We start from the raw sequence: 18,544 nt of genomic DNA, 5'->3' as shown, positions 1-18,544 counted from the left end.
CGCATGTCATGCAGAGAAAGGCAAAAGAGTAAGAAGAGGAGGAAAAAAGTTAGACTTGAATCTTTAGATCAGGATTTCAGGTCGGCGTGGCCACTTTAGAGTGCCTCATTGTTTGGCCATGGTGCGAAAAAGCCCAAATTGAGCTGGGGTCATTTTGGCGGGTTTTGTACTGTAGTTCCTTTTGCAAACACTGAATTGATTGCTCGTGAATGTGAACGAAATCCTAAATTGGGGCACTCAAGCGAGCACGCCGGTATCTAATTGAACGTGAACCCATTTCAGGATTCTGAGGGCGTGGACATCATGTTGGGCGTGTGCGCCAACGGGCTCCTGGTCTACAAGGACCGGCTTCGGATCAACCGCTTCGCGTGGCCCAAAATCCTCAAGATTTCCTACAAAAGGAACAACTTCTACATCAAGATCCGACCCGGCGAGGTACGAAACGCGCCGCCCGAGCGCGACAAAAACCTGAATTTCTTTCACGCGGTTTTGGTGATTTCCGTGCAGACGGAGCAGTTTGAGAGCACGGTGGGATTCAAACTGCAGAACCACCGCGCCGCCAAACGGCTGTGGAAGGTCTGCGTGGAGAACCACAGCTTCTTCAGGTCGCAAGTCAACAAAAGACATTAGCGGTGCAACGGATCATCAACATAACACGCCGCCCAAGGCTAACGTCAAAATCAAGTTGACAAAAATACAGTAGCGCATTTGGCCCATGTTTGTAGCGGGATGGCTAACTTGACAACTAGAAACGCCGTCATTGTATAACACGGCAGAATGTCTCCGACGAAAGTCGCTAATGGCTAGCTGTTAGCTTTAGCTGTTAGCTTTAGCAACGGATGCCTGTGGCTGCTAGCTGTAACTTAGCTAGCAGTCTGACAACTCGAAACGCCGTCATCGTATGACACGGCAGAACGTCTCTGACGAAAGTCGCTAATGGCTAGCTGTTAGCATTAGCTGTTAGCTTTAGCAACGGAGGCCTGTGGCTGCTAGCTGTAAATTAGCTAGCTGTTTGTCAACTAGAAACGGGCTTACTTGAATTATTTTTCAATATTCTGGACAAAGGCTACTTTGTAATTCACTTTTCATTATTAAAAAAAAAAAAAAAAAAAGATACATAGAAGTTTGTGTTCAATTATTTTATAAAAACACTTTTGCCCATTAAAAAAGAAAAACATTCAACTGAAAATGTCACACTTAGACGTTTAGATTATAGGAACACAACTTTAAGACATTAGTACCTTGTTATTTTTACACGCAGAGCATGTAAAAATAATCATGTTTACTGCCTCATATTGCACTTAAAGTTGTGTTCTAAATCCAAAATGGCTATATTAGACATTTTGATTTTTTTTCTTTTTTTAATTTAATGGGAAAAGGCGTTGTACAAAATAAATAAAGACACTAAATCCTAAACAGCTATATTAGGCATGCTGAATTTATGTATTTATGTATTTATTTTATTTATTTATTTATTTATTTATTTATTTATTTATTTATTTATTTATTTATTTATTTATTTTATTTTATTTTATAAATGAAGACAAGGTACTATATCTTTTTTTATTTTTTTTATTTAGTTATTTATTTGGCTGATCCAAGAAACGATCCGATCCGTGGCTCAAATCTGCGATCTGATCCGAACCGTGGACTTTTGTGATCCGTTGCACCACTCCAAAACATTTATAAAAAAACAAAGCAAAACTCTTCAAATGTCAGGAGTGACAATTCCGCGACTCCTCCCCCTTTTCATCGTCCAGGCTCAACGCGCCCGAGCCCCCCGTCACCCCTCGCTTCTTGACTCTGGGCTCCAAGTTCCGTTACAGCGGGCGCACGCAGAGCCAGACCCGCCTGGCCAGCACCCTCATCGACCGGCCCGCGCCCGCCTTCGAGCGCACCTCGTCCAAACGCATCAGCCGCAGTCTCGATGGAGGTAACGCACGCACGCGCGCACCCACAAGTTCTAGGGGTAGACCGATTATTAGACAAATATCGGCATCGGCCATTTTGAAGACTCATACGGCCAGTTCGAGATCCATTTAGAAAAAAAAAAAAGTGTCGAGTTGAGTTGAGTTACCGACTTCCTCAGCACAGGTGATGTCATCATCAGTCGACAGCAAGTAGAAAAAATACTTTTCAAAGGTTTTAATTATACATAAAAAATAATGAAGTCAGCAAATTCATTCTGGACAAAATATTTAACTTTTCACTGATGAAAATAGCTCAATCAGTCAAGTATCACTTTAGGTTTTTATTTAAAATTGTGAAGACATGCAACTGGAAGATCGCTGAAATTTTTGTTAGATTTTTAAAATAAAGCTGTCTGTTTTTTTTAAACTCTAAAATTTTACTCACATTGTTCAGTAAACGTGCTTAAAAAAGTGCTGGAGTTTGTATTTTTTACAATTTTTGATGCTAACGTTTTTCCCTTTTAGTGAATATGAATATTTTGCTCCAAATATGCATTATCGGCGTCCTTGACTACTAATAATCGTTGGTCACGATACGATAATATAAATATAAAAAATGTAAAATATAAATAATACGATATGGTTGGGAGATGGTCGATACAAAAAATATTGTGTAAAAAATAATATAAAAAAATATTGTAAAAAAAAAAATCATCTCATACTAACAAAACAAAACAGAATATTCTGCTTTTATACATTACAGCAATGAAAAATATTATAAAAAATTATAAATATTACATATAAAAATATATAAATACAGTATATATTGCAAGCACACATTGAGTTCCCACACATATTAACTCGGTTCACGTGCATATTACGTTCATCTGACCATTATCGTGGATTTGAAACATAGAAGGGCCAAAACATGCCTTGTGAAAATTAAAATTAAACTGCACTAAAAAAAAAAAGAAAGGAAAAAATCTAGCCACGAGAGGGTGCTAGAACTTCACAAATGGAAATCAACCCAACTTTTTTTTTTTTTTTTTTTTTATTAACAGATGTGCTGGTTTTAATATCGTGACATGACGACGACGATATATTATAGCAATTTTTAGTATCACGATATTGCCGGTATCGTTACATCCCTTATCGTTATTGGTATCAGCCCTGGAAAAAAAACAACAAAAAACCATATCGTACTATCTCGACTGACAACAAACATGGCTGTGTTGTGTTGAGCTGTACATTTTTTGTCCGTCTGACCAGATAGAGGAAATAGCTGCAGCTGTTTCCCGTCGCACACAGACAAAAAAAGCAGGCGGAGTGTTCTGAGGGAAAGCGGAGCCCCGACTAGGAAATGAATGCAGCATGTAGCGTATACGCACACGCACGCACGCACGCACACACAGCAGGCAATGCAAGAGGGTTGTGCACCAAATTTTTCTTCGATGCAAACGTTGCTTGGCCAAGACAATATTTTGGTCTGCAAAACCTCACAAGACCACTTTTGGAAAGTGTCACACGCCTGTTTTGACAGTTCGTACTCACCGTGTGTGACATTGCCCCCTGCTGGACGACCTTATCCACTGCAATCACAACAACAACAACAACAACTGAAGGACATGACAACTTGACAACTTGTGTGGAGTTTGCGGAAAGCCACTTGTGCATTTCATTCAGGGTCATTATTCATTTTTCATTTTTTTTTTTAGTTTTGATTTCATTTTTTTGAAATGGAGTTAGTTTTAATTACTTTTCAGGGTGGTTCTGTTAGTTTTTTTTTTTTACTTTCACTTCTTTGATAGTTTTAGTTCAGCTAGCTTCAGTTATTTTTTTTTATGTGTATTACTTGTGCGCAATATTTGTGCACTATAATTATAGTTTGTTTTTGTTAGTTTTGTAAACATAAAATATAGTTTCAGCTAGTTATTTATTTATTTTTTTAAAGTATTTTCGTTTTTATTTTTATTTTTTTAACTAAATAGTTGTTTTTTTAATTTTAGTTTTATTTTTTTAAAGTGTATTACTTGTGCGCAATATTTGTGCACTATAATTATAGTTTGTTTTAGTTAGTTTTGTAAACATAAAATATAGTTTCAGCTAGTTATTTATTTATTTTTTTAAAGTATTTTCGTTTTTATTTTATTTTTTTTAACTAAATAGTTGTTTTTTTAATTTTAGTTTTATTTTTTTAATGTGTATTACTTGTGCGCAATATTTGTGCACTATAATTATAGTTTGTTTTAGTTAGTTTTGTAAACATAAAATATAGTTTCAGCTAGTTATTTATTTATTTATTTTAAGTATTTTCGTTTTTATTTTATTTTTTTAACTAAATATTGTTTTTTTAATTTTAGTTTTATTTTTTTAATGTGTATTACTTGTGCGCAATATTTGTGCACTATAATTATAGTTTGTTTTAGTTAGTTTTGTAAACATAAAATATAGTTTCAGCTAGTTATTTATTTATTTATTTATTTTTAAGTATTTTCGTTTTTATTTTATTTTTTTAACTAAATAGTTGTTTTTTTAATTTTAGTTTTATTTTTTTAATGTGTATTACTTGTGCGCAATATTTGTGCACTATAATTATAGTTTGTTTTAGTTAGTTTTGTAAACATAAAATATAGTTTCAGCTAGTTATTTATTTATTTATTTATCTTTTAAGTATTTTCGTTTTTATTTTATTTTTTTAACTAAATAGTTGGGTTTTTTTTTATTTTATTTTATTTTTTTTCATTAGTTTTATTGAACTCAAATAACCTTAATTTTATTCGATGGCGCCAGCTTTTAGTCCATGGACTCGAATGCTCAAATTTTTGTTGTTTTTGTCTCGTCAGCGCCAATGATCAGCATAACGGAGGTGGGCCGCGACGCCACTGAGAACGGACACGAGCCCCATCTGGACCTCCACTCAGACTCCAAGGTGTGTTTGGATTTTTTTTTTTTATTCCGCAGCAGGTATACTCAGACATGCGTTGTTGTTGTTGTTGTTGTTGTTGCCGGCGGGGTCCACACAGTGGGTGGGCGTGACCCTTTTATTTTGCGGAGAGCTGTGGAAGTTGGTTGGTGGACTGCAAAATGTGACCAGGGGACTTTTGAGAGAAAAGTGTGTGTGTGTGTGACACAAATAAGACCAAATCTTCTCTTCGACGTCTATTTCCGTCAATGGCAGTGAATGAGTTCATGATGCACTTTTTTTTTTTTTTTTTTTTTTTTTTGCGCCCAGAGTTAAAAATCCCAGTAATTCCTTGGCCCATGTTGGTTGTGCATGCCTCCTCTTTAACCACCCACTTTTTCACTTTTATCGTTTCCGTCCGTCTTAACCCTCACACTCTCTTTCCAGCAATTGACGTCTACTTTCGGTTTCCTTCGCCGGTGGCCTCCTTTTTGACAGAAGTCGGGTTTCCGTCCGAGTGCTGAGATGCACCGTTTTTGATTTCACTAGATTGACGTTTGTTGACCACATTTTTTAAACTCAAGTTGACCCATTTTGTTTTCGGGCTGCAACTCGCCATTATTTCAGTAATCAATTCATTTCTTCTTTTTTTTTTATTACTTGATGAATCTAATATTTAAAAAAAAGTTTGCATTTTTTAATTTTTTTTTTCTATATTTTTATTTTTTTCAAAAACAGGACATTATTTCAAATTCATTGATGATTGAAATATTTGTTTGGTCTGTAACATGAGCAAAATCAGAAGAAAAAAAATGGTGATCATTGTTTTCCAAAGTAAAAGCAATTTTTTTTTCTCGTTAAAAACAAAGATAGTCAGTCTGCTTCGGGGTTATTATAGTTTTGGAATTTTTCATTTTAGTTAGTTTTTTTTCGTTTTGAGTTTTGTTTTTTAAATTGAGTCAGTTTTAATTAATTTTCAGGGTGGTTCCGTTTTTGTTAGTTTTAGTTATTTCATAAATACTTTGTTAGTTTCAGTATTAGTTTTAGTTTTCAAAAAATGTGCATGACGTGCGCAATGTTTAAAGAAACGTGGGAGCGATGTTATCTAGGGCTGCTCGATTATAGAAAAAATAATAATCACAATTATTTTGGCAATAATTGAAATCACAATTGTTCAAACAATTATTATTATTTTTTTGTACAGAACAAGAAAATGTTTATGCATTTAAAAAATATGAAGACCAATTAAAAAATAAGAAACATTATAATTCTGTCATTTTTTTGAATCAAACTGAATTTATAATAATATAATATTTATAATAATATCTACGGTATTCATTCATTTATTTATTTATGTTGGCATTTATTTTTTGGTAAAAAAATAAATAAATAAATGAATAAGATAATGTTTAAAACAAAAAATATTTATTTTACAACAATTAATCAATTACCAAAAATAGTAATCGATTACTTTGATAATTGATTAGTGGTCGATAAATCGTTGCACCTGTAGCTTGGTCACAGAGTTTTCTTTTCAGAAATGATCACTTCCTATAATTTGACACTTTTCACTTTTCCACATGATGTCCTGTTGCATATTCATGAGGTGGGCGTGTCCTCATTTGCATATCAGGAAGGAAGCCCGGCCACTGTTGCACTTGTGCACTGAACCTTTTTTTTGTTTTTTTTTTGTGCTCTTGTTGTTCACTAATGTTGTCTCTATCTTCCCTCTCTGTGTGCCCCCCCCCCCCACTCACTCGTCATCACTTTGGCATGATTTTGTTTATTTTTTGTTGACACAATTCGACGTTTTTTTTTTTTTTTTTGTTGTTCTTTTTTTTTTTTTTTTTTTTGTTCTTTTTTTTTTACACCTATTGCGCCTCTCCTCCTCCAGTCCATCTTCATGTTCCCTCTTTCCTTCTCCTCGCTATCGTCTCTGTCCTCCATCGCGCCGTCGCTCGACTCCATCTCGGAGCTGGAGCGCGGCCTGTCCGACATCTCCGAGGACGGCGCCGACGACGGCGAGGAGGCGGCGGCGGCGGCCGACTCGGAGGCGCCCGCGCGCGAACCGACGCCTCCCCCGTCGCCGCAGAAGATTCGGGCCCGGGAGATGGCGGACCCGGAGGAAGTGGGCGGGCGGGGCGAGGGAAGCGGCGCGGCCCGATACGTCCTCCTCGCGCTCGCGAGGAGTCGAAGCGTCGCCGGCGTGTCGCGATTGCGCCAGTTGAAATGCGCCGCGACCTCCGCGTTGGTTTCCCTCCGACTCGTTTCCTTCCCTCGCCGTCCTCGTCTTCCTTCCCCGGCGACCTTCGGTGAGCCGCCCCCGCTCCTGCTGCCCGGCCTCCTGGCGGCCTTCCTGCTGGCCGTCATGCTCGCCGCCAGCCGCTCGCCGGCGCTGGCGCTGCTCTTGGCCGCGCCCCTGGGCCTGACGCTGTGCTGCCTGGAGAGGTTGGCCTCCGGCGGGCCCGGGGTGGCCCCCCCGGGCGGGGAGCGCCCCGGCAAGCCGCCGCCCTTGGACACGCCCCTTTGCATCAGGCGCCTCCATGCCAGGACGCTGGAGATGTGCGACCCCGCCGCGTAGATGCTCACATTATGGCCGCTTTTAGTCGCTTTTATTCTTTCGAAAATTATCCTTTTTTTTTTTTTTTCATTACTGTTGAACTTGATAGAATATTGATTTAAAAAGATCATGATATGATGTGGAGTAGAATAGAATAGTAAAAGAGTAACAGTATAACCAACCACATCTTATTGCTATATATTTTTTTTTGCTTTAGAGACACCGCGCTCAAATAATAAATCACGCATTGATCCGTCCCCTTTAGGAAATAAATAATAATAATAATAACAATATATCGTATTTCCCCTCCCTGTGACTTGTGTATGATAGTGGGACCTCAACTGCGCTTTCAATACATCATGAAGGCATTCTGTAATAACGTTATCGAGTAGGCATGAAACTGATTATTTTAATCATCCATTAACCTATCCATTTTTTTGTCGATTAATCGCTAAAACAGAACATAAAAGCAAGTGTTAATTTATGTTGATTTTCTTTTTTTCCTTTTTTTTTTTGTTTATTTTATTTTTTATATAGATTTTTTTTATTTATTTTTTATTTTTATTTTTTTCAATTTATGTTTTATTTTTATTTTATTTATTATTTTTTCATCCTTTATTAATTAATTAAAATTGGCAGTGCAGAAAAAACACAAATGTAAATTGTTTGAGTCATGTTAATTTGTTTATGTTTTTATTATTTATTTTTATTTTTTATGTATATGTTTATTTTATTTTTTTTTATATTTTTTTTATTGTATTATTTACGTTTATTTTTAATTTTTCTTATATATATTTTTTATGTTATGTTATGTAATTTTTATTAAGAAACAGATGATCTCAAATTGGCAGTGCAGAAAAATGCACAAATTGTTTGTCTTTAGTCCGTAACGTCCGACAGAAAATCGGAAAAAAATCGTGATGACTTTCCAAAGTAAAAGCGGATGGTTACAATTGTATTATTTTGAAAAAACCAAAAAAAAACTCCCACATAATCAGTGTGCTTTCATGGAAAACGAAATTTTGAGGATTTAGATCAGTTTAACAAGGTCCCTAAACGATTAATTGATTATTTGATAATCGATTAGTTGTCGATGAATCCATGAATCGTTACACCTCTATTTTAGAGTGATATATTATGTAACATACTAACAGTAAGATAAAATGCATTATATTGTGTTGTTAAAATGAAGTATGTTTATTTTGCAGGAAAATATTTAAAAAAAAATTATATATGTATATTATGAAATAGTGAACAGACTGATTTCATTAAAAACTATTAAGTAATTTTGAAATGTATATTATAGCTTTTATGTTGCAAAATTGCCAAATTTGTGTGATTATGATTTTTTTTTTTTTTTCCCATGTTGAAACTTATTAAAGACAATTCCAAATGATCAATATGAACAGATTTGATTATTAACAAACAAAACATTCATTGTTGCCCTTGTCGGATTTGTCATCGTCGTGTAAGCAAACGCACAAGTGCAGTAAAATATTTCGAAATATTCCGTCACGGACCTCCCACGATGTCTATGACATATTTCTGCATTATCGCTTTTTCCCATCATCCATTTCATTTTCTTTTGGACTTTCCACCCTCTCCAATCCAATCGCCGTTATCTTGTCGCTATGGCAACGATGCCCAAGGTTAAGGAGGCGGCGGACTCGAGCCCCGGCCGTGTGGAAGCCCCGCCCACCCAGGTCTGTAGGGGGAGGGGCTGCCGTTACCCAGCATGCTTTGCAGAGTCTGATGAAAAAGTTTTGTATTTTTTTTTTTTTTTTTGAAGTTTTTGGTTGGTTTTGCCCTGGCATGATGCGACGGAATCCATTTTTTTGCATTCCGGACCCGCTCCAGCAATCGAAAAAGCAAACATGCTATTCAACGTCTGACTCGTTTTAATTGCGGAATGGGTCCGGTGGGCAAAAGTGGTCCCAGGTGACCTCTCGACCTCCCGTTGGGGTGCGCATGCTGTGTGCTCGAGTGGATGAAATCGTGCTGTTGTGTGCTTTGTCGTCACTGATGTGTTTTCACGAGTGCTCCGTTCACGTTCAGTCCACCACACGTCGAGTTTGAGTTATTTTTTTAACTTTATTTCATTTATATCATTTATCATTTATTTATGGCTATTTTTTTCCCCGCGTTTATTAAAATTTTAAATACATTTAATTTTATTTAATGAATTAAATTAATTTGTTTCATAATTTCATTTACATTTTTTTTTAATCAGTTTTCTTTGAAAGATATTCGTTTGTTTAATCCTGTTTGGTTCTTTTTTTGTATTTATTTATTTGTTGATGGCTATTTTCTTTACATATATTTAAAATTTAAATAAATGTGATTTAATTAATTAAATGAATTATTTTAATCATTTCATTTACATTTTTTAATCCGTATTCTTTTGAAGATATTCATTTTTTAAATCTTGCTTGGTTCCTTTTTTAACTTATTTATTTATGGCCTTTTTTCTTTTTTTTTACACATTTATTTAAATTTTAAATAAATTACATTTTAAATAAATTTTATTTCATATAATTCGTGAAATTAATTTCATAATTTCATTTACATTTATTTTTTTAATCAGTTTTCTTTTAAAGGTATTCATTTGTTTAACCCTGCTTGGTTCCTTTTTGTGCTTATTTATGGCTATTTTTCCACATTAAAATTTTAAATAAATAAAATTTCATTTAATTAATTTAATTAATTTAATAATTTAATGGACATGTATTTTTTTTTTTATTCGTTTTCTTTTAAAGATATTCATTTGTTTAATCCTACTTGGTTTCTTTTTGTGCTTATTTATTTATGGCTATTTTTTCACATTAAAATTTTAAATAAATTAAATTTCATTTAATTAATTTAATAATTTAATGGACATATATATATTTTTTTTATTAGTTTTCTTTTAAAGATATTCATTTGTTTAATCCTACTTGGTTTCTTTTTGTGCTTATTTATTTATGGCTATTATTTCCACATTTATTTAAATATTAAATTAATTAAATGAATTTCATAATTAAATTTTTTCTTTCTTTTTTTTTTCTTTTAAAGATATTCATTTGTTTAACCCTGCTTGGTTGCTTTTTTGTTGTTGTTGTTGTGCTGTCTGTCCACCTTGCAGAGTCCAATGAGAGCGCGAGTGGATAATATTTATGTGAGGCACAGTAATTTGATGTTAGAGGTTGGTACTTCTGCCCGGTGCCATCGATTTGATTGGCGGCCGAACGAACCAATCAGAGCCTGCGGTGTTTTCTCGCGCGCTTTGCACCGCTGCCCCCTGTCGGCCGCACTCGCAGGTTGCCGGCTTGCATGCTCGCCGTCTTTTCTCCGCGGCCGCCGGCGAACACGTTTTGTGAACACGTCGCACAGGGTGCAACGGTCTGAAATTCGCGCGGCGGCCATTTTGGACAGCTTGACTTGGAGATGTCGACATTTTTTTGTGACGCGGCTCCACCTTCCAAAAGACGGCTTTTATGGAAATGTACTTGAGTAAAAAAAGTAAACATTAATTTAGGGCAGCAACTCACGATTATTTCAGCAAGTCCGAGTTTTTTTTCCGATTAATCGATGAATCGGATAAAAAAAAAATAAAAAATAAAAGTTTAAATTTGCATCCCTATTTTCAAAAACAGGACATTTTTCAAATCAACAGTGCACAAATATAAATTAATGATAATTCAGTTACTGGTTCGATATGTTACGTGAAGAAAATCGGCAAAAATGTTGATCGTTGTTTTCCAAAAGAGGGTTTTGATTTTAGAGGTGGCAAAAGGACAATTAAGTAAAAGTAAACAAAAGGACAAACTCTGAAAATGTACCGGAGTACAAAAGTACAAATTAATTTAGGGCAGCAAGTATTTTATTTTTTTTTCGATTAATCGAATTGGATAAACAGAAGTTTAAATGTGCTGTCCTGTTTTTAAAAACAGGACATTCTTCAAATGCAAACATAAATGAATGATGATTCCGTTACTCGTTTGATCTGTCATGTGAGGAAAATCGGCAAAAATGTCGATGATCATCGTTTTCCAAAATAATATCAATCGTTTTGTTTTTGGCTCCAAACGAATCATTCCGTTTTCACGGAGGACTACAGACACCAGAGAAGATTTACCGTCGAGGAGCTTGATAATCGATTAGTTGTCGATTAATTGTTGTCGCTAGCTAGCGTTGAATCGAGTAATACAAGAAGACGTCACTCCAAGTTGTCAACAATGGCTGCCCTGCGAAACAGGCCGTTGCGCGTTCAAGCGTGTTCCGATTCCGCCGATTCGGTCTGCCGTGTTTCAGGAGTTTGGCGAGTTTTGGAACGTTTGTATGGCTGCCGCCCGCCTAACCCGGCCGACTAACCCTGCATCCGTAACCCCGCCCCCAACACAGGACGAAAGGTCCCTCCTCCTCCTGCTGTCTGATGATTGGCGAGTGATTTTGCTGTTCTGCTAACCAACTAAAACGACCAGAAATGCAGCATGAAGGTGATCGTGAAGGCTAACAGAGGCGTAGAAAATTGCACCAAAACAGTTCTCAATAATATCGCAACCACCTTTTTTGATGAGGAAAAAATGTTTGGGATTCGTGTACGACATACAAGAAACGACCAATCAGACAGAAGATGTCAATCATTTGTGCAAAATAAATAAAATAAAATAAAATACATTAATTAGCTATGGAATTTAAATTGATTAAAAAGAATATACTTTGTATTTCCCCTGTGATTATTGCGGTAATTTCAAATAATGTTAAATAAATGCAATTTAAAAAATGTGAAAAAATATATTTTTCTATGAATAAAATAAAACAAAAACATTAACTTTAAGCTTAATAGGTTATTAAAGTAGTTTTAAATAATGCTAAACAAAATTTTATTGAAAAAATATAAATGTATATTTTTATAAGTAAAATAAAAATATTAAGAAAATCTAATCAAATATAAAAAGATTAAAACTTATTAATTTATAAAACAAGGAATAGTTTTTGAATATTAATAAAAAATAATTTTGATATTATGGTCATTTTAAACAAATTTTAATTTAAAAAATCTAAATGTATATTTTTATAAGCAAAATAAAAATATTTAGAAAACAATATAATAAAATATAAAAATGTTAAGATTGAAACTAATTAATTTATAAAACAATGAATAGTTGTTCAGTGAATATTAAAGTATTTTTTTTAATTAATTAAAAAAATATATTTTGATATTACGGTAATTTTTTAAAATATTAATAAACAAATAAAAATAATGAGACTTTATTTTATTTTTTTTAAATGTCATAATTAAATGTAAAAAAGAAAATATACGCCAAAATATTTCATATTACACCAATAATACTCTAAGGTAATTTTAGGGATGCACATTTAATTAAAAACAACAAAAAAAACCTTAATAAATCCAAAAAATATGAGCCACACCATATTGCATCAGAAGTGGAAAATGAACCGAACCGATTCAGGCCATCGGAAACAAGATGAGCAAAACGGATCCACGATCACCTCCAATGCAAAGAAACAAAAACAAAAACAAAAAGTCTCCGTGAGAAGATGGCGGACGGCCTCGTTCACTGACGATCGTGGCGACCAATCCCTCGCCATTATTTGAGCGTCAGTGAAATACGGCGTCCGTCTTCACACCCGAATGTTCCTTTGACCGAATGTTCGTTTCCCGTCCCTCTTTTCTCCCACCCTTGACCCTTGACCCCCCCCCCCCATCCCATCCATACGTGACCCCCCCCAGGACCACGATAAGACCCAAGAGGAAGTACTGAAACACCAGGCTAGCGTTAGCGAGCTCAAGCGCTCTTTTATGGAGGCGCCGCCGCCTTCCCCTCCGCAGCGCCACCTGTGGGAGAAGCGCATCATGGCCTCCTCGCCCGCCGTCTCGCCGCGCGCGCTCCAGCGGCCCGCAGCGGTACGTCGCCGTCCGGACACGCCCTTCACGCTCTCAAACCCCGCCCGCTTTTTTCCCCCCATTCTTTTCACTACTTTTTTTTTTTTTTTTTTTTTTTTTTTTTTTTTTTTTTTTTTACCGGTTTGTTATCTTGGGCCAAATTAAGTTCGCCTATAAAAAAGGTCAAAGTGCGTTTTCGATATGTTTTCGTCGTCATGCGATGACGCATGTTTTGGGCGCCAAAGCGACGGAAGTTGCGCGTGTGATTGACGTGTGCGCCGGCTACCTGTGTGTGTGTGTGTGTGACGCAGGCTCCCGTGACGGAAGCTTTGGCGGCGGAAAACAGCGACACCAAAGAAGCCATCAAGGTGCTCCAACATTTTCACTCCCGCTTCTTTTTCCGGCGTTGTCATAGTTTGGGAATTTCATTTTAAATGGAGTTACTTTGGATTAGTTTTCAGGGTGGTTCTTTTTCATTTTTATGAGTTTTTGTTATTTTATCAATGCTTAGTTTCAGTATTAGTTTTAGTTTTTTTTTTTTTTTTTTAAACAAAATTTAAACAAAATTACTTGTGAACAATATTTAAAAAGAAAAAAAAAAAACACCATGACGTCATCTTAACTCATTGACTGGCAGCCATTTTGACACAAGCAACCACCTTCACTCCGGCTCTTTTACTGGATTTGGACTGATTTTGCAAGGCCCGCAGAATATTGTGTTCAATTGCTATAAAAGCATGGAATGCCAGATTAAAGTCTCTTCTTTCATCAGGAAAAAAAAGTATATTTGTATCGGTTTCCATTTTGCAGCAATTAGCATTCGAATATAGCTAAGTTTCAACATGGCCCTGGTTGATCTCTTATACTCTGCTAACACCTGCTGGCCATTTGTGTAATAACTACCATTTCTTCAACTGTTCTTTGCAGTTGAGATGTTGCTCTAGCATAAAAAAACAAAAAAACTAAAAAAAAACGCATAAATACGTCTTTGGGAAACTTAAAACATTTAAAATAGAACATATTTAGACGTCCTTTTTCCGGTTCATATCAAAATCAAATCACATTTAAAATCATCCTCAAAGGCTCATGCATCAAATTAATTACCAAAGACGAAAACAAAGGACATTTTTCCTCTAATTGTAGTTAGCTTTGTGAACATAAAATGTAGTTATTTATTTATTTATTTATTTATTTTTAAACGTTTTTGTTTTTATTTTGAAATTGTTTTTTGAATTTTACTTGTGAGTTTTAGTTACCTCAAATAACCTTGGCGCCAAAGAGACGATGTAAAAGGTGTGCGGGTGATTGACGTGTGCGCCGGCTGCCTGCGCGTGTGTGTGTGTGACGCAGGTTCCCGTGACGGAAACTTCGGCGGCGGAAAACAGCGACACCAAAGAATGCGTCAAGGTGCTCTCACCTTCATTCCGTTTCTATTTCCATCCAACACAGCTTCCCGTCTGCATGCCGTCCCCTCGACATTTTTTTGATGATTATTTTAATCTGTCCACAGTGGAACTCGCGTCCCTTAACGTGTTTTGTTGTTATGTCCAATGATCACTTTTTGTTTTGTTTTTTTTTGTCTCCCATGCTGTGTACGTGTGCGCACCTCATTTTGTGTGTGCGTGCGCACCCGTGCGTGCGTGTGTGTTTAGACGACGGAAGTTGAGATTGAAGAAACTGTTGTGGTGCAAGAGATTTCCACCAAAGCCGTCGACCCGGAGGGAGCGAGCGCGGAAGAAGGAGGTGCGCAGAAGAAGAAGAAGAAGAAGAAGACGACGACGACGACGGAAACGGAGCGGCGGGAGAGCGCCTCGTCGTCGTCGTCGCCGCCGGAGAGCGAAAGCGACGGCGAGGCGGAGTATCGCCCCGACCGCGCGGCCGCCGCCCGCACGCAAATCCCCGAGGACGAAGAGGAAGAGGAAGAGGAGAAGTCGGGGCGGCGTAGCGAGCCCGCCCGCTCGGCCGAGTTCGAGGAAGCGACGGAAGACGACGCCGACGACGACGCGAAGGTCTCGCCCGCCGGCGAAGCTCCCAACGGGCCGACGCGGCACGAAGACGCCGACGGCCGGCCGCTCGCTCCCGCGCACCAAACGCCCAAAGTGAACGGAGAGGCGCGTCCGCAGGTTATTTGTTGCTCTCAGGTAAAAAAAAAAAAAAAAAAAAAAAAGTCAAGCGGGCCGACACCTGCAGAGCTTTTTTTTTCATCGACGTCCACATCCCGGCGAAAAACTCGCTCGCTTCCTTCCCGCTTCCCGTCGGTGTCGCTCGCCTTCCTGCTATGGCGCATTCCTTCAAATATTTCAGGGGGGGGAAAAAAAAAAAAAAAGAGGCCTGGGGTGTCCTTCAAGTGACGACATAACAAAAAAAACAGCATTTTTTTTTAAATTATTTTTTTTAGATATTTTAGCGCCACAAAGCCTCTTGAACACAAAAATCCCAAATTGCCTCGTCAGAGCCGTAAACTCATTAAAAGTTTGAATTTACTATAAAACTCACAAATAAAACAAAAAGGGAATTCAATGTTGTATATTTAAGCACCAAAACGTGTAAGTTAATCAGGTCAGAACAAACGTATGTTAGCTTAATGCTAACATGTAATGTGAAAGGAATTGGCAAGCTAACACATTAGCATCGATAGAGACCTTCAAACGACAACGAAGCAGAATTTTTTTTTTTTTAACCTCCTTGCAACATATATAAACACACATAAATTTAATAAACTCAAAAGTAATAAATAAAATAAATTTCAGATTTTATAACTGAATTACTAACCAAACAATTTCATTTACTGAAAGTCTGCTAGCTTAATGCTAACGTATGCAAAACACCATAGACTGGTTAATGGAAGTTGGCGTAGATTTTAATTTTAAACTCAACTTTATTCATCGGGCACGTGCAACAAAATGAATTGAACATTAGAGAGTTTAATATTAAGTTATTAAACAATCTAATTTCATCTAACGAAAATCTGCTAGCTTAATGCTACCATATAATGTGAAACACCATCGTCTTCATAACGGAGATTAGCATAGCATTTAGTTTTAAATTCAACTTTATTCTTACGACACACGTACAACAAAATGAATCGAACGTGAGATTTCAACACCAAATTATTAATCAAAAACAATTCATTGAACAAAAGTCTGCTAGCTTCATGCTAACATGTAATGTGAAACACCATAGACTGGCTCATGGAAATTAGCGTAGAATTTAATTTTAAACTCAACTTTATTCATAGCGCACGTACAACAAAATAAGTTAAACATTTCAGTGTGTAACATTGAATGAATTATTAAACAATATTTCATCTAAAGAAAGTCTGCTAGCTTTATGCTAACTTGTGAAACACCTTAGACCTATTAATGGAGATTAGCATAGCATTTAATTTTAAACTCAACTTTATTTATATGACAAACGAACAACAAAATGAATCAAACACATCAAGATTTCAACTGATTTATTCATCAATTATTCTGCTAGCTTCATGCTAGCTTATAATGTGAAACTCCATAGACCGGCTCATGGAAATGAATTTTATTTTCAACTCCTCAACTTTATTTATAGTGCACTTTAACCATACATAAACTGTTGCATACGTAAAATACAAATCTGACTTTTGAACTTGAACTCGCCGTCGTGCGTTTTGTGTTGTGACGTCAAACGGGCGCATGTTGAGTTGCATGATGCTGTTTTTGTTTTGTTTTTTTTCCCCCCCGCCAGTATTTGTGTGGTGTTTGTTTGTTTGTTGTTAGGCCGGCGCTGGCTGGTCGCTATAGCAACGCATCAGGCTGCATCATCTCATCTTTGCATGTCGCGCCCGCTCGGTTGCTGCGTCGTTCTTCTTCCCCTCGCATGCGTCGACGCCAAAGATTTTTGCTGCCTCTCTCAATTTTTTGGCGCCGTTGCGTTTGCCGACAGAGCCGGCCCACGCCGCACAAAATTCGGCAATCCGTATCTGCTGTGTTATTGATTATTGATCGAATTTGACGATTGGTTTCAAGGCAGGCCTCGGGCCGGCTCGTGTTTCTCTGTGTCGTGTTTGTGTGTGTGTGTGCGTGTTGTGGGAAGCTCACTCGCTTCCTTTTCAATCGGGTCTATTATCAGAGAAATCGGCCATTTTGTAACTGTTAGATGGTGACACAACTAAAATGACTAATACTAAAAAGGAGTCCCGTTGCTAATGGGATTAGCATGATTGATTGTGAAGGACAGAGCAGATTGGATCGACATTTAGCGATGTAACGATATCCAAAATATCACAATATCACGATACGATAATTATCAAGATATTGCAGGGAGGTTGGTATTCATATACACGCACTTATTAAATTCTTCCACTTATTGAATCGCTTCACAAGCATATTACGTCGCCCGTCATCTGACCATTAGTGCAGATTTTAAACATAGAAGGGCCAAATCATGCCTTATTAACTCTTTTACTGCCAGACGTTATCAAAGAAAAACTTTGATATGACAGAGGCTTTGATCATTGACGAAAAAAGATACAATGCTTCCATCTGCTGGCCATAGTTGAGAGTGTTTTAGATTCCACAACCCATTGACAAGGCAGCGTTGCACTGAGAAAGAAAAAAAATAAAAATTGTTGACGTTATTTAACGTTTATGGCAATATACGTCGTGATTTTACTGATCGTTATTAAACGTTTTTGGCGGTCAAAGAGTTAAACGGCACTTTAAAAAAAAAAAAAAAAAAACTTTTTTTTTTTTTTAAACAGATATGTTGCTTTTAAATATCGTGACATAATGGCAATGATGATATTGTGGCAGTTTGAATATTGCAATATCATGATATCGTCGCTAAGGTTGCATCCCTAATTGACATGGCAACATATAGAGAGCTGAAATCTGATTGGACAAAAAAAAAAAAAAAAAAATCTATGTACTGGAACCAATAGAAATTAGGGATGTAACGAGATCCAAACGTCACGATATGATATTATCGCGATATGAAGCTCACGATATGATAATTATCGCGATATGGTGGGAAGGTCACAGTATTGTTCAAAAAAAAAAAAAAAAAAAGCACAATATTCTGCTTTTGTAACACCAATGCTGTATTATTATGTTTTATTATTATTATTATTATGTTATTATCTTATGTAAATGCACGCACACATTGAGTTCCTCCACATATTAATGTTCCCCCTCATCTGACAATGAATGTAATTTTCAACATAGAAGGGCAAAAACATCCCTAATGAAAATTAAACTGCACTAAAAAGCTATCCACCAGAGGGTGCTAGAACTGCAAAAACGTTTTTTAAC

The 18,544-nt window shown here is 36.6% G+C and overlaps 1 protein-coding gene across 17 annotated transcripts in view; it reads left to right on the top strand.

Moving 5' to 3' along the window:
* epb41l2 (erythrocyte membrane protein band 4.1 like 2) overlaps positions 1 to 18,544 on the top strand; it is a 50,931-nt gene that overhangs the window by 27,252 nt on the left and 5,135 nt on the right. For 8 of the 17 annotated variants that reach the window (XM_077511321.1, XM_077511324.1, XM_077511328.1 and 5 more), the window contains 9 exons: positions 283 to 435; positions 508 to 605; positions 1,761 to 1,933; positions 4,754 to 4,839; positions 10,494 to 10,553; positions 13,107 to 13,280; positions 13,571 to 13,627; positions 14,610 to 14,666; positions 14,912 to 15,400. In XM_077511321.1, coding sequence (XP_077367447.1) covers positions 283 to 435; positions 508 to 605; positions 1,761 to 1,933; positions 4,754 to 4,839; positions 10,494 to 10,553; positions 13,107 to 13,280; positions 13,571 to 13,627; positions 14,610 to 14,666; positions 14,912 to 15,400 — 1,347 coding nt within the window. Of the gene's footprint in view, positions 1 to 282; positions 436 to 507; positions 606 to 1,760; positions 1,934 to 4,753; positions 4,840 to 6,706; positions 7,428 to 10,493; positions 10,554 to 13,106; positions 13,281 to 13,570; positions 13,628 to 14,609; positions 14,667 to 14,911; positions 15,401 to 18,544 lie in introns of those variants that run through there. The other 9 variants (XM_077511325.1, XM_077511327.1, XM_077511326.1 and 6 more) reach the window with 9 other exon arrangements.

This window comes from Festucalex cinctus, chromosome 21 (assembly GCF_051991245.1).
Source record: "Festucalex cinctus isolate MCC-2025b chromosome 21, RoL_Fcin_1.0, whole genome shotgun sequence".
In the NCBI taxonomy this organism is placed as follows: domain Eukaryota; kingdom Metazoa; phylum Chordata; class Actinopteri; order Syngnathiformes; family Syngnathidae; genus Festucalex; species Festucalex cinctus.
Note: the sequence above shows the minus strand (reverse complement) of the source record. Positions and strands in the feature narration are given on the sequence as shown.